Source organism: Cornus florida, unplaced genomic scaffold (genome assembly GCF_030987335.1).
Source record: "Cornus florida cultivar Cherokee Brave unplaced genomic scaffold, ASM3098733v1 CherokeeBrave_3.0.0_Hap2_Chr03, whole genome shotgun sequence".
NCBI lineage: Eukaryota > Viridiplantae > Streptophyta > Magnoliopsida > Cornales > Cornaceae > Cornus > Cornus florida.
In genome coordinates this window covers 32,317,428-32,338,054 of record NW_026775573.1, presented here as the reverse complement: position 1 = coordinate 32,338,054, position 20,627 = coordinate 32,317,428, and the positions used below count along the sequence as shown (strand labels likewise).

At 34.9% G+C, this 20,627-nt stretch overlaps 4 protein-coding genes and 1 long non-coding RNA gene across 6 annotated transcripts in view; 3 read left to right on the top strand and 2 right to left on the bottom strand.

Annotated features, from left to right (window-relative positions):
* Positions 1-918: 918 nt before the first annotated feature.
* LOC132300178 (uncharacterized) lies at positions 919-8,147 on the top strand. The gene is made up of 3 exons (XR_009480308.1): positions 919-1,441; positions 5,957-6,112; positions 8,010-8,147. It is a non-coding gene; the product is annotated as an uncharacterized LOC132300178 (long non-coding RNA).
* Positions 7,266-8,739, bottom strand: LOC132300174 (protein NLP7-like). The gene is made up of 2 exons (XM_059797152.1): positions 7,920-8,739; positions 7,266-7,825 (listed from the first exon to the last, which is right to left on the bottom strand). The coding sequence occupies exons 1-2, from the start codon at positions 8,662-8,664 to the stop codon at positions 7,392-7,394; spliced, it is 1,179 nt and encodes a 392-aa protein (XP_059653135.1). The 5' UTR covers positions 8,665-8,739; the 3' UTR covers positions 7,266-7,391.
* Positions 8,740-9,555: 816 nt separating this feature from the next.
* LOC132300175 (uncharacterized) lies at positions 9,556-11,162 on the top strand. The gene has a single exon (XM_059797153.1). The coding sequence runs from the start codon at positions 9,723-9,725 to the stop codon at positions 10,299-10,301; it is 579 nt and encodes a 192-aa protein (XP_059653136.1). The 5' UTR covers positions 9,556-9,722; the 3' UTR covers positions 10,302-11,162.
* LOC132300176 (peptide methionine sulfoxide reductase B5-like) lies at positions 11,161-16,758 on the top strand. 2 transcript variants are annotated; one of them, XM_059797155.1, is made up of 3 exons: positions 11,161-11,641; positions 15,954-16,109; positions 16,219-16,758. In XM_059797155.1, the coding sequence occupies exons 1-3, from the start codon at positions 11,250-11,252 to the stop codon at positions 16,382-16,384; spliced, it is 714 nt and encodes a 237-aa protein (XP_059653138.1). In that variant the 5' UTR covers positions 11,161-11,249; the 3' UTR covers positions 16,385-16,758. The 2 variants fall into 2 exon arrangements, with proteins under 2 accessions (XP_059653138.1, XP_059653137.1); XM_059797154.1 differs by having other exon boundaries at positions 11,243-11,641; positions 15,954-16,034; positions 16,220-16,758.
* A 980-nt stretch (positions 16,759-17,738) lies between these two features.
* Positions 17,739-20,627, bottom strand: part of LOC132300172 (protein NLP7-like) — a 9,064-nt gene continuing 6,175 nt past the window's right edge. The window contains exons 2-5 of the mRNA XM_059797151.1: positions 19,798-20,312; positions 19,637-19,687; positions 18,588-19,545; positions 17,739-18,445 (exon numbers count right to left, since the gene is read on the bottom strand). Coding sequence (XP_059653134.1) covers positions 17,991-18,445; positions 18,588-19,545; positions 19,637-19,687; positions 19,798-20,312 — 1,979 coding nt within the window. The 3' untranslated portion in view covers positions 17,739-17,990. The remainder of the gene's footprint in view (positions 18,446-18,587; positions 19,546-19,636; positions 19,688-19,797; positions 20,313-20,627) is intronic.

Genomic DNA, 20,627 nt, shown 5'->3' with positions numbered 1-20,627 from the left:
ATTTAAGTACACTTAGTTTTTTCATCATTCAGGTCTTTATTTGCTCCAAAATTGAATATTTTCTGTTCCCGAATCTAATAAATGTCAAAAACATTGAAGTTATGTCATAATCACTTTGTCAATTGATAAAAGATTCCATGAGCAAACTTCCGGTTTTGAGAATGACCATCTTGCTTCGTTGAATGAGCAAAGTTAAAAACTATAGTAAATTTCTACAAGGGGTCAATTAGCATATGGTACAAACATAAGTGTGACGAGAATTTCGATAGGAATTAAGTTACATAAACAGCTCAACACCCCTATTGTATTTTCTGTCAAAACTTTCACTTGCACAAAAGAGGGTTGGAATAGATTTTTGTTTCCACAACAACTGATGTTGATTGAGAACTAAAGAAACAATAATATGCTAAGTGTAACAATTAAAGAAAAAGATATAATTAAGATATGTTTATACATATATGTTTATATATATTCAAAATTTTAAGATATAATTAAGAGCTTTGCTAGTAAAAGTCGCTCGCACTCTTATTGTGGTTTTTTTTTTTTTGGTGGTGTTAAATCTAACGTTTGTTTGAAATTTGGAGAGGCCCACTTTTAAAATGTAAAACAAAAATTTTTATAAATTGCTTATTTACTACTATCTTTTATCATTTGATATTTTTCATGATTTATTGTGTTTCAAAAAATGATATTATTAAAAAAAAAAAAAAAAAAAAAAAAAACAAAAACCAAAACCGAAAGACTTTAGGCATTTAGTGATTTTTGGATTTAGAAATTAAAAGAAGCAAGATTTTAGGTTATGCCAAATTGTAATGACACTATTTGTAATATTTTTTAAAAAATGAGGATTTTATTTATTATTATTATTTTTTATAGAGAACTGCACGGTAGTAAAAAGGCAGTCTCGAGAAATACAGAAAACGTGGGCAAGCCCAACCAAAAGAAATGCCATAAGCCAAGAGGGGCTCAGCCCAATATATCAGAAAGCTTTTTGTTTTTTTTGGGAAGGTACCATATCAGAAAGCTGTTGGAGATGACCTTCGTGCAAAATTAGGGCATTGAAGTTGCAATAAAGAGTTTTGGTTGATAATCTGCAGAGCTAGCCAGAGAATGAGTGAACTAAACTGGTTTGATCTTCACGGTTGAGGTCTAGCTGAGCAGGAGTGTCAATGGACCTTAGCTTAAGGATTTGCCTCAACAGAGCTGAAGGAAGGACCCAATTTCCATCTCTGACGAGCGCACTGACTTTGGCAAATTGAGCTTCAGAGATGGTATGGATGGAGAGATTGTTAATTCTGCATGAAATAGGACTCAATGGCATTCAAGCATCATACTAGAACATGGTGGACTCTTCATTGCCTATATGATGTTTGATAAAAGGCCTAGCAATGGACCTTAGCTGCGGCTTTTTTCATCCAAGTGCTAGAGGGAATTTTGAGAGGTATGTTCAGAACCCAAAAGCTTCTGTTTTTCAGAAAATAAAAGTTGATCCAATTATTACATTACGTGCGTGCATGGTACAAACTTAATATATTTAAAATCAACTTAAATAGTAGTAAATCAACTTAATATAATGTTATCACGCATTATTATTTTTATTAGTAAATCATGAAGTGTTAATCACAACGATTTCGGAGCCCTAAACGAAAGTTTTCAGCCAAAAACCAGCATGGCCCTAGTGGGTTTTTCTGTTTCCACCCAAAACATACTATCGGTTTGTCGAAAATGGACTTGTCAAACTGCTTGCCAAATTGTTCAGAATTCTGTCCGACATCACTTCTCTTCGAAATACAACTGTTTTTTAGACTGAACAAATAGAAGACAGAGCAATTTTAGAGAACAAATTGGGAGCCGGGAAATAGAAAGTGCTGATATTTCTTGCCGAAAAGATAAACATGACATAGATACATATTGAAGAGAAAGTTGAGAACTTGTATTAGTGCTGTCTTTAGGAACTAGATTGATATAAACAAATAGGTACGAACATACATAATTAGTCAGGTTGAAGGTGATATTTGGGTAATTTGCTCAATTAACATTGCAATTGTGCCCACTGAATTGATAGCACTCATGCATTCTTTCAAGTCATCGTCGCAGGCTATTAAAATCTTATACTTGCCATCATTATATGTGATCTTATAAGTTCCAGCCTTGAATTTCAACCTCTTGGTCACTTCCTTTTCCAGTTCCACCATTCCTGATGAAGAAGATAGTTTAAATTTGAGCCTATCATCACCATATCTTGCCATTATTGTTACAGTCCTTACTTCTGGTGGTGGTGTTACAACTGGAGTCGTGCGAGCATCAGTAGCCACGTGTTTCTTAGCAGGCAAATCAGAACATGGAGGGTTTTGCCTTGAGGTAGAGCCTTTAAATTTTTTTTTTCCCCTACCATTTGGCCAGCACTCGATTCCAATATCTCTCAATCTATGCTTAAATGTAGATTCAGTCTCTACACAAATAAGAATTCAATAACAAAATCTCAAAAGTTGAAAATAATAAGAGCAAGATTACAAGCAACAATTTCAATTAGTGTGTAAGATTACTTCCAAAAATCTGTGCAACATCAATAAGTTTCATTCCGAATTTTTTTTTGAGTTCCTCACAAGTGAATGGTGGATGTTCACCATTTGAAGAAGAACCAGGAGTGATTTTTTGCTCTGCATCAACATTCCTTCCACTGTTGATATCAACTTCAACTTCATCTGTTGGTTGCTGAATTGATGAATGCGGCAGCAACGTCTCTTGTCTATGATGTAAGACTCCAAGCCCAAGTGGAGATCTTGTACTCTGGCATTGAAAAGTAGCAAGTTCCTGATTCATGCAACCCTCATCTTAACAAGAAACGGGAATGTTATTTTGCTCCGCATTAACAACATCCCATCCATTGTTGATATCATCAACTTCAAGTATTAGCTGTTGATTTGATGAATGTGGCTGCATCATCTCTTATCCATTTTGTAAGACTCCGGGCCTAGATGGAGATGATCTAGTTTGGCATTGAAAGGAAGCAAGCTCTTGATTCAGGCGAGGATTAATAAATTCAATCGATAACTCCTTCCCGAGTTCTTCTCCAGAAGCAAGCTTAAAGCTTGGGAAATGTTGCTTCATTGTTTCTAATATCGAGCACAAGAAGGTACTTAGGTCTTCACCATATGTGTTTTTATGATTCAGAAAAAACTCTAGTACGTAATGATAATTTTTGGCACAAGTACTTTGCAAGCAAATCGTGAAACAGCCTGTTAACCCAAAAAAGCGTGCAAAGGGCAGGGAGGGGTATTCAGTTATACTGAATTGAGTTAGATCTCTACAGAAACATAGTTTATGTGACTGATATGCACTCCCAACAACTCGATGCCCCCTTTGAAAATCATTCAAGCCATAGAAGAATTCCTTCAGAAGATAAGATGCCCATATTCATAGTTAAGGAATGCAAATTTAATAAAAATTGGAATATTAATAATATAATGATAGCACTTCAAAACAAAAGGATTACTCAAAACTACCACTTTTGGTATCTAGAATTGATAATACAAATGGATGTAGAGAGAGTGATGAAACTAGTAGAATTGGGGTGGGTAGGACAAAATGGAGACATGCTAGTGGGATTTTATGTGATAAAAGAACGACACATAAGCTAAAAAGAAAATTCTATACGATCGTTATTAGACCAACTATGTTGTATGGAGCGAAATGTTGGGACCTAAAAAAGAAACAAGAACAACGCCGTTATGTAGTTGAAATGAGAATGTTAAGATGGATGAGTCGAGTGACTCGAAGAGATAGGATCACTAAAAGTGTGAGAGGAAAATTAGGTGTAGCTCCCATTGGTGAGAAAAATCGAGAAAGTAGACTTAGATGATTTGGTCATATACATCGGAGACCTAGTGACGCGCCGGTCAAACGAGAAAAATAGTTGTAATAGAGGGTAAGAGACAGAGAGGGAGGCCAAAAATAACATGGGATGAGGTTATTAAAAATGTTCTGAAAAAGATAAATATAGTAGGTGAATTGGCATGTAATAGAAAATTTGGAAAGAGAGAATTCATATGGGCGACCCAATTCATATGTTTGATTAAGGCAAGGATGATGATGATGAAGTCCAACATAGTTTAGTTACTGGCTCAAGAGATTGACTATATTGCCTGACCTCTTTTAAATGCATGAGGTTTCTGTGTTTAGATCGATGACACTGAATATAGAAAATGGGTTATATATATTTTACATGTCAGGTAATTCAAGTTCATTATGTAATTGGTCATAAAACAATATTAGGTATTATGTTTCTTTTTGAAAATTATATGTTACATTAATATATCATTTTACTCAGAAAGATGAATATTAAAAGAATAGGAATATTTAATTGTTCTCCCCTGTCCTTGGGTTTTTGGCATTTGAAAATCTGATGCTTAGGCACATACCCACATGTATAGAGCCCGTGTGATATAGGTGGATGCACTTTGTCATTCTTTATAGACTAGGGTTTTGAGTCTTCCACCCCCCACCTTCTTTACCCTTTTTATCCATGCATTCTGAAAGTGGATGTGGTTTGAGTTGAACATATGTTTTTTAAAGAGGTTTTCAGGATGTCACCGACAATCTTGTGAAAAATTGTAGGAATTATGCAATAAATCAATAGGATCTGATATACCGTCAAGATATCTCCAGTATTGCTAGAAATCACATGATAAGTTGCTGAAACGCCACCTCTGGTCATACCTATATTGAGTTCATATTGGATTAAGAAATTTGATGTCTTCCTTTGTTCTATGAGTGAAGTACATAATGCCTGACGTGATATGTTACATATAGGGAAGAATTTGGCTACCAAGCTGCTAGAGGAGGAAGGAAAAAGTGGAGGTTGTATGTGAAATCCAATTTAAGAGCTCCTACTGGATTTTCTGACGATGTGAGTAGAGATTATCAGTTCAGGAACGAGAGTCCAGAGTCTAGACCATTTATTTTTAAATAAAAGTTAAAGAAGAACGAAGCGTCAAATGCGTTGATGTGCTGATATATTTCGGTGACTTTATAGCTTCCATTGAAGTTATACAGCTTGAATATACTGATAAGCATAAAACAGTGCCACGACATATGCAGGCAACGATGTATATGGGAAGACAACATCATACCTCCCTTGCCAAACTGTCGTCGAAGCAACTATAGGGTAAAAAATTTCTCCCAGTAATAACTGAGTTAGACCCTAAAATATAAGTTCATGGTAGACTAAATAGGTAAGACCATTCTTTGTCTCTCTCTCTCTCTGCTTCCTTCCTTCCATTGCCCTCTTTGATGTAAAGGATGAAATTTTGAAATTTAGTTAATTATTTGTCTTCAGAGATGTGAGAAGAGAGCCAAAAAACTGAAAAAGGAAGTTGGATAAAATGTATCCTCTGGAATGAATGTACCAACTATCCGATGAATGAATGATGCAATTCCTTCCCACTCACACTGGTTCTTCTATTGAAGAGGTCCTACTTCTATGTGAGGTGGGCGTATGTAAGAGTGGAACCTAGATAGAACGCAGAGCACCGTCCCGACTGGGATGGAAGAGATAAAGTACCCCACTTAACTTTTTCTCTCCATGTCTAGAAAAAGAACTCCACTGCTGGATGTGACAGGACTGCAATCTCAATCATCCACATAAATTCTTCTATTATTACTAGAACATTTTTTTTTTACAACTGTAGTTGTTATCTCATATTGTTACAGCATAATATGAAGCGCTGTTTCATCCCAGAGGAAGTAAGGAAAAGAAATGAACAATGTGGAATCTTATGGTGGTTGGGTTGAATTGGCCATTGTAAGAGTTAAATGTTTGTTGCATCTTTGTTTGATGCCTCGGAGATTAAAATGAGATTCATCAGACCCTTTTTTTGTTCTAAATAACTCTTGCTGAAACAGCCAAACCTCGTCGTTTCTTACCTGGTTATATATAATTTGCTGTATGTACAAGTGCCCAGGCACGGGAGAGTATGACAAGTTCTTTGGTGATGGAGTCTACAACTGTGCAGGATGCAGTACTCCTCTCTACAGGTCCACGACTAAATTTAACTCTGGATGTGGATGGCCAGCTTTCTATGAGGGTCTCCCCGGAGCAATAAATCGCACCGTGAGTATGCTTTTCTATTTTACCTGTCCAACTTCTTTATCTCATCTTAAAAGTACCTTGTTGTATTAAGTTTGCTTTTATAGTTAATGACATTCTTTTGTGTATGTCCCTTATTTAATGCCTCCTAGTGCAGCTTATGCCTGCTCAGCAACCTTACTAATAAGGCGGTTTCTGCTTACCATTGTCATTTTCTTCTGTCAAGTTTGAAATTCGTGTATAATAATATCACAAAAGCGCTTACCGTGTCTTGTTTGTATGTTCTCTTGTGAAAAAAAAATATCGGGACATTTTCTGTTGACTAAAGGATGAAGACGATTTTTAGGAGGCATGAATAAAGTTATGGTATTAATGTGGGTATTTTTAGTGGTAAATCATGAATTGTTTCTAACACGAGAATCACAGCCACCTTATTTGTCTATTGGGATAGACAAATCAAGGCTTCAATGAAGGTCATCTGCATTTTAAGCTTGGTTGTTGTCATTGTCATAGTGGGGCTTGAAGGGGTTGATGGGGCAGGACTAGGGGTGGCTTTGAGCGGGTTTTGAATGGGTTGGGTATGAAAGAATTACAAAATTGGTGAGTGATGAAACAAAACAGAGTACCCAAAAAAAGACAACATATTAAGCAATTTTATGTGATCCAAGGTTTGTGGATTTTAAAACATCTTCAAATATTATTTCTTCAGAGAATTGGACCTAATTTTTTTTTATTTTTTTTAGGAAAACCTTTTATGATTTTATGATATTTAGAATTTAAGAACCAATGCTTTTATTAGCTTCTATGAAAACTTGAGGACTTGCATTTTTAAACCTCTGGCTTTTGAAATAATCTTTAAGAAAACCGAGGTTTGTGGCTCAATTTTGGCTGCATAACAACTAAGAAGTTGTTTGTTCTAAAAAATTTAACGAGTGACCTAAGACTGTTATAGTTTAGTGGTACGTCTTTACCTTTCAAAAGGAAGGTCGATGGTCATTGTGCCAAATTGAGCTTCCATGGTCATTGTGTCTACTACCTTTAATCAATGGAAGTATGTCTGCAACAACTAATTATCTCATCAAATGAAAAAATTAATTTAGAATCTGAAATGACCTTCCAAAAAAAAAAAATCAGAATCTGAAATGTATGCCAACAATAGTAGAGAACAAAGTGGGAATTAGGACAATAGAAACTACTGATATATATTCCTTGGTGAAAAGAAAAAAATTACATAAATACATACTGAATAAAAATTTAATTACTTGGTATCAACACATAGTTAGGAACATATATTCATTAGTAGTCAGGTTGAAGGAGATATATTGGTAATGGGCTCAATGAACATTTTGATTGTATTCATGCCCAATGAATTGAAAGCAGTCATACAATACTGCAAGTCTTTGTCACCGGTTATTAAAATCTGATCGTCAGCATCATCTAAATATTTGATCTTATACGTTCCAACATTTAATTTCAACCTCTCGGACACTTCCTGATTCAACTCCACTATTCTTGATGAAAAGGATAAGTCAAACTTTATCATATCATCTCCATAGGTTGCCTTTATAGTCATCGTCTTTGCTTCTGGTGGTGGTCTTATAAGTTGAGTCATGTGAGCATCAGAACATGTAGGGTTTTGTCTAGAAGTAGAGCTTTTAAACTTTTTTTTCCCCCTACCATTTTCCCAGCGCTTGATTCCAATATCTCTCAATCTACGCTTAAATGTAGATTCGCTCACTGCAAAAATAAGAATTGAATAACAAAATCTCAAAAATTGAAAATAATAAGAGCAAGATTACAAGCAACAATTTCAATTATTGTGTAAGCTTACTTTTAAACTTCTGTGCAACAACTTTACGTGGCATTTCGAAATATTTTTTGAGTTCCTCGTGACTGAATGTTGGATGTTCACCATTTGAAGAAGAACCAGGAGTGTTATTTTGCTCTGCATCAACATTCCTTCCACTGTTGATATCAACTTCAACTTCATCTGTTGGTTGCTGAATTAATGAATGCGGCTGCAACGTCTCTTGTCCATCATGTAAGACTCCAAGCCCAAGTGGAGAAGTCGTACTTTGGCATTGAAAAGTAGCAACTTCCTGATTCATGCGACCCTCATCCGAAACAGGTTCCTGATTCATGCGTGCATCATCTGAACGAGTAACAGGAACATTATTTTGCTCCGCATCAACAAGATTCCATTGGTTGTCAATATCAAGTGCAAGTATTATCTGTTGATTTGATGAATGTGGCTGCATCATCTCTTGTCCATTTTGTAGGGCTCCAGAAGCAAGCTTAAAGTTTGGGAAATGTTGTTTCATTGTTTCTAATATTGGGCACAAGAAGGTAGTTGGGTCTTCACCATATGTGTTTTTAGGATTCAAAAAAAACTCTATTATGATGTAATCATAATTGTCGGAAAAAGTACTTTGCAAACAAATTGCGAAACAAGCTGTTAAGCCAAAAGAGCGTGCAAGGGGCTGGGAGGGGTATTCGGTTATGCTGAATTGAGTTATATGCACTCCCAACAACTCTATGTCCACTTTGAAAATCATTCCAGTGAAAAAATAAATCATTCAGCATATCATCTGGAATACAAGATGCGTCATATTCATAGTGAAAGGCTGGTCCCATACAGCTTACATCAAACGGATCATCCCACATTTCTGAGTTTTGCACACCACTCTTTTAATTTGTCCTTGGGAATTTAATTTTGAAAAAGCACATTGTGTCATTAACTAATCATAAAAACGAAATGACACCTTTACAAAATCATTCATTCCTGTATAATTCAAATCATTTAGTAAAAACGTTGAATTAGGATCCTCTTCAATGATTACTAATTTTTGTTAGTGCATTTAGTAAATAACAATTAATTTTCATGTGGCACAGTATTGTTTACTAAATATACACATTAATTTTAGTAAAACTAATCTAGATAAATTAGAATCCCCTTCACTTATTATCGATTTACGTTTGAATAACAAACAATTTTCATGTGGTACAATAGTGTTCACCAAATATACAAATTGAATTTAGTAAAAATGTACCCAGATAAATTAGAATCCTCTTAATTTATTATTGATTTACATTAGCGTATTCACTGAATAACAATTTATAAAATCCTGATTTTTTTGTTTTGTTTTTTTCTTTTTTTTTTTAAAAAAAAAATGTAAGTGATACTATCCAAATGTGTTGTTTATATATAAATGTGTGAAGTCAACCCAATTAATTTTGAATATGTTATCTTGATGATAACAAGATATTTGGGTCACTCGTATTGCTGCGTTTCTCCTTTGATAATTTTAATTGTAAAGTTTTGATTATCATTTCTTCACAAATCTGAAACTTATTTTTTAATTTTTTTTGTTGTAAAGTTTTGATTATCATTTCTTCACAAATCTGGGAGTTATTCTTCAATTTTTTTTTTGTTTTATTTCAATATTTGTACGTCTGCGCCAAGACCCCAAAAGGACATAAACCCATAAAGAATGACCATCAAACCCTAAACAAATTCACTGTGTGTACCTGATAATGCTCACTCTCAATCTAAACATTCCAACCAGATCAAAACCTCAATTTCAACCTCAACTAACCATCAAACCCTAAACAAAGGAACTCTCTTTACCTAATAATGTTCACTCTCAATCTGAACATTCCAACCAGATCAAAACCTCAATTTCCCCAAAAACCTCAACCAACCCATCAACAAAAACCTCAAATGGCGCTAAGGGTTCATCTCCTCTCCCCCCAAATCCCCTCACAAACCCTAAAATCCCAAACCCATCGTCCTTTCCCCTCCCCAACCCTCCAAACCCACACCCCCAAGATCCAAATCTCATGCGCCAACAGCATCAGTGATGCAGAGCTGGCATCAGATTTGGCCACAGAAATTGAAAAGATGAGCACCCATTTGGTGCAGAGAGAGGAGGCCATGAAGAAGAGCAGACAAATCTTGTTCACAGAGCTGTGTCAGTACATGGGTTCGAATTCTGAGGAAGTGAAGAAGACATGGAAGAAGATGAGTGAAGAAGACAAGTGGGTTTTGGCCAAAGGATTTGTTTCGGATTGGGGTGTCAATTTTCATCCATTGTCTGCTATGTCTGTCAAAGATATGGTTGAGGAACACTTGGTTGAAGACAACCCATCTTTGAGTTCTTCACTGTTTTTCCCTAATTTGAAGAAAATGATGGGGTTTTCACAAAGCAAATGAAGGGTGAGAGAAATTTATGTGGGTGTGTTGTGGTTGGAAATTGAGATAGGTGATATAATTGTCATTTGTTCTCAATTGGAAAGACTTCAATTTGGGGTTTCAAATTTGAAAAATCTACTTTTTTTATGAGAAGTTGCAGATAGGTTGATAAATTATTAAAAAATGTGGAGATATTGGTTAATTTTGATGAATTTGGGGAGAATAACTTGCTTTGAATGATTCTTTTTATTTATTTATTTATTTTTATTTAACTGGTAAATTTTGAAAGATTATTTGCTCATGAAATCCAACAGAGAGCAGCTTTTCCAAGTTGGTGCGTCTCCAATAATTTAAATTATTTATTAAGTTGTTAAATTTTTTTAAAAAAAGGTCTCTCGAAATTTATTTGTTTTTATTAAGGATTTCCAGGTAAAAATGTTGAGGTTCAAGCTGAACGCACAAGGAATGTATGAGGAATATTTGTATCTATATATATGTATATATCAAAAAAGAAAAAAGAAAAAGTGGACAAAAGGGAGGAGTGTAAAAAGTGAAGTGACATCATTGCTTTTCATCGAAACTTTGTGAATATTTGTTTGTGTTATAGAGTGAGGGATTTTAATTTCTATAAAATACAGTAAAATAAAATTAAAATTAAAATTCTTCATCAAAACTAGAATGTCTGGTTAATTTTCTTGGGTTGCACCTTACCAAAAAAAACATAAAAGAGTGACACATTCTCTTTTTGAGTGTCTCTTTTATCTTTTGTAGATTCTCATTCATGTTCAAAAATAATAATAATAAAAAAAAATGAAAGGAAAAAAGAAAATGAAATTGAGAAAAACCGAAAGAAAAAAAAAAAAAAAAAAAAAAAAATAGAAAACTATTGAGAGGTAAAAGTTGGATGTATTAGTTAAAATGTTAACATGAAGAAGATAGAACAGTAGAGCCACGAACTGTCCACGGAGGATGAATGTTGACAACATTATCTGGCGATTGAATTGGTCTCCACACTATACACAATTCAATAGTTTATCTGAGATGGGCTCTCAGATTTTCAAAATCTCAACATTCACTTCTTGTAGAACCCTAATTTTCAATCCCACCCCCGTCTCTCGATTATTGGCAATTTCAATACCCAACAGTCTCTGCAAAACCCAATTCATACACCAGACCTCAAAACCCATCAATCACAAAATTTCATCATCTGGGTTTGGTGGGTTGTCTCTCCGGACTAAGAGAAGCTTCAGAGGTGGGATTGTAGCTATGGCCGCATCTGGTCCGGTTCAGAAATCAGATGAGGATTGGCGTGCAGTTCTCTCTCCCGAGCAGTTTCGAATTCTGAGGCAGAAAGGAACAGAGTATGCTTCTGTATATGTATATGTATATATATGTCTATATTTGTTTGTTTGTATATATATAAGGCTTTGGCTTGCTTTGCGACATAATTTATGATTGGATTACTGCAAATAATGGGTTTGTTCTATTTGTACTGTTCTTTCTTAAATCAAATAGTTTGTGTCTGAGTTTCTTCCTTCAGATTTTTTGTTGAACACCTTTGTTAATAATAGTTGACTATTGGATTCATGAGTTGTCTATTTGAGAAACACGTTTTAAGTATAAGTTTGTCTTTAGGTGGTTTATTTGTTATTTCCTCTCTTCTCTTTTTTTTTTTTTTTTTTTTTTTTTTTTTTTCATCTTTATATTTCAAGCCTTGATGAAACCCAATTGCTGATGGTTTGTTAATCGGATTGGTGGCTGGCTCACTCTTTGGAGAAACAATGTGTGTGAATCATTCACAGTGAATGTAAAGTTCGTTGGTTGGCAGTGAGGCATCTTTGTTTGTTATGCATATTAATTTTGGGAGGCGTTTCGGGTAAGGAAAATTGGTTGAAGATGGGTTAGAGGGGGGTTGATGATGGATGAAAATCTTTTGATTACTTTGTTACCTTCTCCAAGTAAGATACCAGACCTCGAACCTTGTCCAAAGAGTGGAAGTACAAATAGACTCCAAATCCAAACAAGCTTGTAAGGATTGGAACTTAATTTGTTACTTTTGCATGACAGAGAAGAAAAGGAGTGGGAGGAAAGGAGGAAGAAAGCATCTTCTTCTTTTTTACCATCTATATCCTTCTAAAAAGCCTTCTTTTTAATTTTGGAATGGAATAGCAATCAAATTGCGCCCCTTCCTTCCTTGTTTCCTTCCTACTCAACCAAACAACACTAGGAAAACACACCCTCCTTTCTCTAGCCCTCCAACATTCCCTTTCAAAGTTTTTGTACGAAACAGAACATAAGTATAAGGTGTTGTTTGATAAAACTGAAAATTATGCACTGAAAATCTTAAGTATTGAATCTTAAACTTTGAAATTCTAAGTGTTGAATATATTAATTTGAAAATCCGTTTGATAATATTGTACTTTTAAAAACTGAATTTCTTAAGATTGTTTGTTATATACAAAAGCTAAAGTCTGAAAGTTGTACAGATTACATTTTTGCCCTCAATATATGGTACTCATACCAATTTTATATTTATAATATCAAAATATTAATAAAATAACCACATTAATTCACTCAATGAAATATATCAATTTAATTAGGAATAATAATGTCAAATAATCATAAAAAAATAAAATTCTTATCTAGAAATAGAATTATATTATATAAATAATTGATGAAAATTTAAAATATTTAAATTTTGGATTACATAACATTTATGTAGGATATCGAAAAATGTGCTATAAAGATTAAAGAAAGTAAAATTGAAAATATATGGGTTTGGATTACATAATATTTGTTAAATTGTTATGTAGGATAGTTAAAAAGGTGTTACAAAAATTAAAGAAAGTAAAATTTAAAATTTATTGATTTTTTATTACATAATATTTTTGTATGGTATTGAAAAGGGTGTTATAAAGAAAGTACGTGAAAAAAAATTCTTATCCAAGAATAGAATTCTATTATATAAATAAGTGATCGGGACAAAGCCCATACCCATTTGCGATAATCTTTAGATGAAATAACAAAAGAATTCCAAAACAAGATTCCATGGTGCATGATGTTTGCCGATGATATCGTGCTTTTGGATATCTCTAAGGAGAATTTAGCAATAAAACTAGAAACGTGGAGAAATGTTTTAGAATCAAAAGGGTTGATAATTAGTCAAACTAAAACCTAGTTAAGGAATGCAAATTTAATAAAGATTGGAACATTAATAATATAATGATAGCACTTCAAAACAAAAGGATTACTTAAAACTACCACTTTTGGTATCTAGAATTGATAATACAAATGGATGGAAAAATAGTGATGAAACTAGTAGAATTGGGGTGGGTAGGACAAAATGGAGACATGCTAGTGGGATTTTATGTGATAAAAAAATAACACATAAGCTAAAAGGAAAATTCTATACGATTGTTATTAGACCAACTATGTTGTATACCCTAAAAAAGAAACAAGAACAACGCCGTTATGTAGTTGAAATGAGAATGTTAAGATGGATGAGTCGAGTGACTAGAAGAGATAGGATCACTAATGAAAGTGTGAGAGGAAAATTAGGTGTAGCTCCCATTGGTGAGAAAAATCGAGAAAGTAGACTCAGATGATTTGGTCAATATCGGAGACCTAGTGATGCGCTTGTCAAACGAGGAAAATAGTTGTAATAGAAGGTAAGAGACGGAGAGGGAGGCCAAAAATAACATGGGATGAGGTTATTAAAAATGTTCTGAAAAAGTTAAATATAGTAAGTGAATTGGCATGTAATAGAAAATTTGGAAAGAGAGAATTCATATGGGCGACCCAATTCATCTGTGATTAAGGCAAGGATGAGTAAGAAGTCGAACATAGTTTAGTTACTGGCTCAAGAGATGGACTATATTGCATGACCTATTTTAAATGCATGAGGTTTCTGTGTTTAAATCGATGACCCTGAATATAGAGAATGGGTTATATATATTTTACATGTCAGGTAATTCAATTTCATTATGTAATTGGTCATAAAACAATATTAGGTATTATGTTTCTTTTGAAAACTATATGTTACATTAATATACCATTTTACTCATAAAAGATGAATATTAAAAGAATATGAATATTTAATTGTTCTCCCCTGTCCTTGGGTTTTTGGCTTTTGAAAATCTGATGCTTAGGCACATACCCACACGTATAGAGCCTGTGTGATATAGGTGGATGCTTTTTGTCATTTCTTTATAGACTAGGGTCTTGAGTCTTCCACCCCCCACCTTCTTTCCCCTTTTTATCTCTGCATTCTGAAAATGAATGTGGTTTGAGTTGAGCATATGTTTTTTATTGAGGTTTTCCGGATGTTATCGATAATCTTGTGAAAAATTGTAGGAATTATGCAATAAATCAATAGGATCTGATATACCGTCAAGATATCTCCATTATTGCTAGAAATCACATGATAAGTTACCGAAATCAGGTCATGCCTATATTGAGTTCATATTGGATTAAGAAATTTGATTTCTTCCTCTGTTCTATGAGTAAAAGTACATAATGCCTGACGCGATATGTTACATATAGGGAAGAATTTGGATACCAAGCGGCTAGAGGAGGAAGGAAAAAGTGGAGGTTGTATGTGAAATCCAATTTAAGAGCTCCTACTGGATTTTCTGACGATGTGAGTAGAGATTATCAGTTCAGGAACAAGAGTCCAGAGTCTAGACCATTTATTTTTAAATAAAAGTTAAAGAAGAACGAAGCATCAAATATATTGATGTGCTGATCTATTTCGGTGAATTTATAGCTTCCATCGAAGTTATACAGCTTGAATATACTGATAAGCATAAAACAGTGCCATGACATATGCAGGCAACGATGTATATGGGAAGACAACATCATACCTCCCTTGCCAAACTTTCGTCTAAGCAAAGGTTAAAAAATTTCTTCCAGTAATAACTGAGTTAGACCCTAAAATATAAGTTCATGGTAGACTAAATAGGTAAGGCCATTCTTTGTTTCTCTCTCTGTCTGCTTCCTTCCTTCGATTGCCCTCTTTGATGTAAAGTATGAAATTTTGAAATTTCGCTAATTATTTGTCTTCAGAGACGTGAGAAGAGAGCCAAAAAACTGAAAAGGAAGTTGGATAAAATGTATCCTCTGGAATGAATGTACCAACTATCCGATGAATGAATGATGGAATTCCTTCCCACTCACACTGGTTCTTCTATTGAAGAGTTTCCCCTTCTTATGTGAGGTGGGGCGTATGTAATAGTGGAACCTAGATAGAACGCAGAGCGCCATTCCCGGCTGGGAGGGAAGAGATAAAGTACCCCACTTACTTTTTCTGTCCATGTCTAGAAAAAAAGCTCCACTGCTGGATGTGATACGACTGCAATCTTAATCATCCACATATACTCTTCTATTATTACTAGAACATTTTTTTTACAACTGTAGTTGTTATCTCATATTATTAAATATCAAGCGCTGTTTCATCCCGCAGGAAGTAAAGAAAAGAAATGAACAATGTGGAATCTTATGGTGGTTGTGTTGAATTGGCCATTGTAAGATTTAAATGTTTGTTGCATCTTTGTTTGATGCCTTGGAGATTAAAATGAGATTCATCAAACCCTTTTTTGTTCTAAATAACTCTTGCTGAAACAGCCAAACCTTGTCGTTTCTTACCTGGTTATATATAATTTGCTGTATGTACAGGTACCCAGGCACGGGAGAGTATGACAAGTTCTTTGGTGAGGGAGTCTACAACTGTGCAGGATGCGGTACTCCTCTCTACAGGTCCACTACTAAATTTAACTCTGGATGTGGATGGCCAGCTTTCTATGAGGGTCTCCCCGGAGCAATAAATCGCACCATGAGCATGCTTTTCTATTTTACTTGTCCAACTTCTTTATCTCATCTTAAAAGTACCTTCTTGTATTAATTTTGCTTTTATAGTTAATGACATTCTTTTGTGCTCTCAGGCGGACCCAGATGGAAAGAGGATTGAAATTACGTGTGCCGCTTGTGGTGGGCATCTAGGTCATGTATTTAAAGGTGAAGGGTTCCCTACTCCAACGAATGAACGTCATTGTGTTAATAGTATTTCACTCAAGTTTCTTCCTGCAGAATCTTCTCCTTCTCAGTGAAGGTTACGGTAATGGTATCTTCATTCTTTGTGTCTAGAACTTGGTAATGTCCTTGGAATAAGACTGATACTGTGGGGTTTCCTGGTATGGGTTGAATTATAGGTTTGTCACCTTGCTGGTCTAGATTACAGTAGAATTTTGTGAATGTCCCTTATTTAATGCCTCCTAGTGCAGCTAATGCTTGCTCAGCAACCTTACTAATAAGGGGGTTCTGCTTACCATTGTCCTTTTCTTCTGTCAAGTTTCAAATTCTTGTATAATATTAAAAAAGTGCTTACTGTGTCTTGTTTGTATGTTCTCTCGTAAAAAAAAATATCGGAAGGATGAAGACGATTTTAGGAGGCATGAATAAAGTTATGGTATTAATGCGGGTATTTTTAGTGGTAAATCATGAATTGTTTCTAGCATGAGAATCACAGCCACCTTATGCTACTATTGGGATAGAGAAATCAAGGCTTCAATGAAGGTCCTCTGCATTTTAAGCTTGGTTGTCGTCGTTGTCATTGTGGGGCTTGAAGGGTTGATGGGGCCGGACTAGGGGTGGCAATTGGGTGGGTTTGGACGGGTTTTGAATTGGTTGGGTATGAATGGGTCAGTAACAAATGGTGAGTGATGAACCAAAATAGAGTACCCAAAAAAAGACCAACATATTAAACAATTTTTTTGTGATCCAAGGTTTGTGGATTTTAAAACATCTTCAAATATTATTTCTTAAGAGAATTGGACCTAAACTTTTGTGAATTTTAGGGTTTGTGTATCTTTAAAGTGTATTTTATGACTTTTAATTTGAAGAACTTAAAATCCATTAATTTAAGAAAACTTGAGAAATTGCTTTTTAGGTACTTTCAAGTACCTAGACCTAAATTTTTTTTTTTTTTTTTTTTGTAGAGTTCATTTTTTACGAAAGCCTTTTATGATTTTATGATATTTAGAATTTAAGAATTCCAATGCTTTATTAGCATCTATGAAAACTTGAGGACTTGCATTTTTAAACCTCTGGCTTTTGAAATAATCTTTAAGAAAACCGAGGTTTGTGTCTCAATTTTGGCTGCTTAACAAATAAAAAGTTGTTTGTTCAAAAAAATAAATTTAAAGGGTGACCCTAGACTCGTAGTTTAGTAGTACGTTTTTACCATAAAAAAGAAGGTCGATGTGAGTCATTGAGCCAAATTAAGCTTCCATGGTCATTGTGCCTACTACCTTCTAATCAATGGAAGTATATCTGCAACAACTAATTACCTCATCAAATGGAAAAATTAATTTAGAATCGGAAATGACCTTCCTAAATTTTTTTAGAATCTGAAATGTACGCAAACTTTGAAATACAAAATTGCACAAGTAGAAGACCCAACAATACTAGAGAACAAAGTGGAAAGTTAGAACATAGAAACTACTGATATACTCCCTCCGTCCCGCAAAGAGTGTCGTGTTTAGAGAACCGTGTCAGTTCAATTTGTGAGAGTCACAGTTCCCTAAAAGTGACATTTTTTATCGGACGGAGGGAGTATATTTCTTGGTGAAAAGAAAAAATTACACAAATACATACTGAAGAACAATTTGATTACTTTGTATCAACACATAGTTAGGAACTTACATACATAACTAGTTAGGCTAAAGGAGATATTCTATTAATTGGCTCAATGAACATTTTGATTGTATTCGTGCCCAATGAATTAGAAGCATTCATACAATCTTGCAAATCCTTGTCGCAGGCTATTAAGACCCGATCACCATCATCATCTGTATATTTGATCTTGTAAGTTCCAACATGGAACTTCAACCTCTTGGAAACTTCCTCTTCTAAGTCCACCATTGATGACGAAAAAGGTAATTGAAACTTTATCAGATCATCTGCATAGGTTGCCTTTATAGTCATCGTCCTTGCCTCTGGTGGTGGTCTTACAAGCGGAGTCATGTGATGTGCCACGAGTTTCGTAGTAGGCAAATCAGAACATGGAGGTTCTCGTCTAGAGGGAGAGCCTTCAACCTTTTTTCTCTTGCTCCGCGGCCAGCGATTAATTTTATTGTCTCGGCACATACGCTTAAATGTAGATCGGCTCACTGCAAAAATAAGAATTCAATAACAAAAACTCATATAAGTTACAAGTGCAAAAGAATAAACTAATATTCCTATTAGAATAAACTCAAAAGTAGAAAATAGAGCAGATCACAAACAATAATTTCAATTAGTGTATAAGCTTACCACCAAAAATCTGTGCAACATATTCAAGTTTCTTCCCGAAATGTTTTTCGAGCTTCTCATAAGTTATTGAATTTGCATTGACATTCCTTCCATCGTTGATATCATCAACTTCAACTTCATATGTTAGTTGCTGATGTGGTGGATCTGGCCACGTCGTCTCTTGCCCATTATGTGAGACTTCAAGCCTAATGGGAACGTTATTTTGCTCTTGTCCATTGTTTTGCTCCGCATCAACAACATGCCAGTCATTGTTGAGATCATCAACTTCAACTATTGGCTGTTGATTTGATGAATGTGGCTGCATCATCTCTTGTCCATTTTGTAAGGCACCAGGCCTATTTGATGGAGATGATTCAGATGAAGTTCTTTGGCATTGAAAAGAAGTAGGCTCCTGATTCATGCGAGGCTTAATAACTTCAATGGATAATTCCTTCCCGAGTTCTTCTCCAGAAGCAAGCTTAAAGTTTGGGAAATGTTGTTTCATTGTTTCTAATATTGGGCACAAGAAGGTAGTTGGGTCTTCACCATATGTGTTTTTAGGATTCAAAAAAAACTCTATTATGATATAATCATAATTGTCGGAAAAAATACTTTGCAAACAAATTGCGAAACAACCTGTTAAGCCAAAAGCGTGTGGAAAGGGCAGGGAGGGGTATTCGGTAATGCTGAATTGAGTTATATCTTTGCAGAAACACGGTTTATGTGACTGATATGCACTCCCAACAACTCCATGCCCCCTTTGAAAATCATTCCAGTTATTAAAGTGAAAGGCTGGTCCCATACAGCTTACATCAAACGTATCATAGCTATTATCCAAATTGCCATCAAAGGCCAAGCCATTGAAATGCCCGCACGGAATCCATGTGTTAGCCAAAGGTAAGTCGTGAGTTTTGCACACCACTTCCAACCCTTCTTCGATTTCATCCCATATATCTGGATGATCATCTGTATCTAAAACCTGGTATAGACATTTGTGGATGAGAGAAGAGAGTAGTGAAAACATATAAAAGTACCAAATCTCACATTTGGATATTACAGCTCTAACTTACCTTACTAATACAATCATATCCATCACACCAAGAAGTTTTCAGACCCGCAAGCTGCAAGAGAAAGAAAAAGTGAATAATTTTAGTAAGGTTTAAATTAATGAGAAGGTAAAGTCATATCTATCATCTCCAAATATGATGGCATTCATATCTGATCACCAAACCTCGATAAACGATTTACACGTCCAGTATAAAGGGGAATCGGTAATTGTAGCAAACTCAAGAACTCCAACGCATTCCTGGAAAGAGGTTTGAAACAACGGAAAACAAAAAGATTTCGAAATATGGCAAGCTAGAGCAAAATCACGCTGTGGGTACTCTTTGGTAGAGTAATGTCGCACATCTGGTAGATACTCGTGCCATTTTTGGCGGAAAACACGGCCAGGGATTCCAAGGCCTTCTACTTCTTCCCCATCCACATTAAATTTGTATTGCAAAGACTGCTTCCTATAATTAAGAAGTCGTTCATCAAGATCATAAGTAAGAGCAAAAGGTTGGTCTGAAGTAACAAGCTGGACACATCCTGTTTCTGTTGTGATGGGTGCCCAAAACTGTATTAGAACTTGATCATCAAAATAACTTTGATCGAAGTGTAGAAGGGCAGATTTGATGATGTCTGTAATGATGGGTTGATTTGTGTTGGGGGTGTGAGTTGCCGAATCCGTAATACTACCACCACCTACACCGTTCAATCCAACAACTTTATTATTATACACCTGAGATAAAGATTGAATTTCTCAAGCTAAGCTGCTATTGAATTAAATCTCCATGCTAACTATATACATATTTCAATTCTCTGTTAATAATAGAAAAAAGGTGAGAAATTAAGTGAGACAAAAAGACAGAGAGATAGAGAAAAGCAGCTCATTCAAAGAGAGACCCACAGCTCTCTTTTCGACGACGGGCGCCGGAAAGACACTTCACTCGCTTCTTTTTTCTTTTATTTTTCGATAAAGATGGGTTTTTGTTCCTTTCCTTATAATATAAAAAAGAA

What these genes read in the sequence shown, in the direction of transcription:
- LOC132300174 (XM_059797152.1), bottom strand. Translation starts at nt 8,664, where the DNA reads ATGATTTATTTTTTCACTGGAATGATTTTCAAAGTGGACATAGAGTTG. An exon ending in TGTTGCACAGAAGTTTAAAA is followed by an intron (nt 7,826 to 7,919) that starts GTAAGCTTACAC and finishes TTATTTTTGCAG; the next exon opens with TGAGCGAATCTACATTTAAG.
- LOC132300175 (XM_059797153.1), top strand. Translation starts at nt 9,723, where the DNA reads ATGTTCACTCTCAATCTGAACATTCCAACCAGATCAAAACCTCAATTT.
- LOC132300176 (XM_059797155.1), top strand. Translation starts at nt 11,250, where the DNA reads ATGAATGTTGACAACATTATCTGGCGATTGAATTGGTCTCCACACTAT. An exon ending in CTGAGGCAGAAAGGAACAGA is followed by an intron (nt 11,642 to 15,953) that starts GTATGCTTCTGT and finishes CTGTATGTACAG; the next exon opens with GTACCCAGGCACGGGAGAGT. An exon ending in CCCGGAGCAATAAATCGCAC is followed by an intron (nt 16,110 to 16,218) that starts CATGAGCATGCT and finishes TTTGTGCTCTCA; the next exon opens with GGCGGACCCAGATGGAAAGA.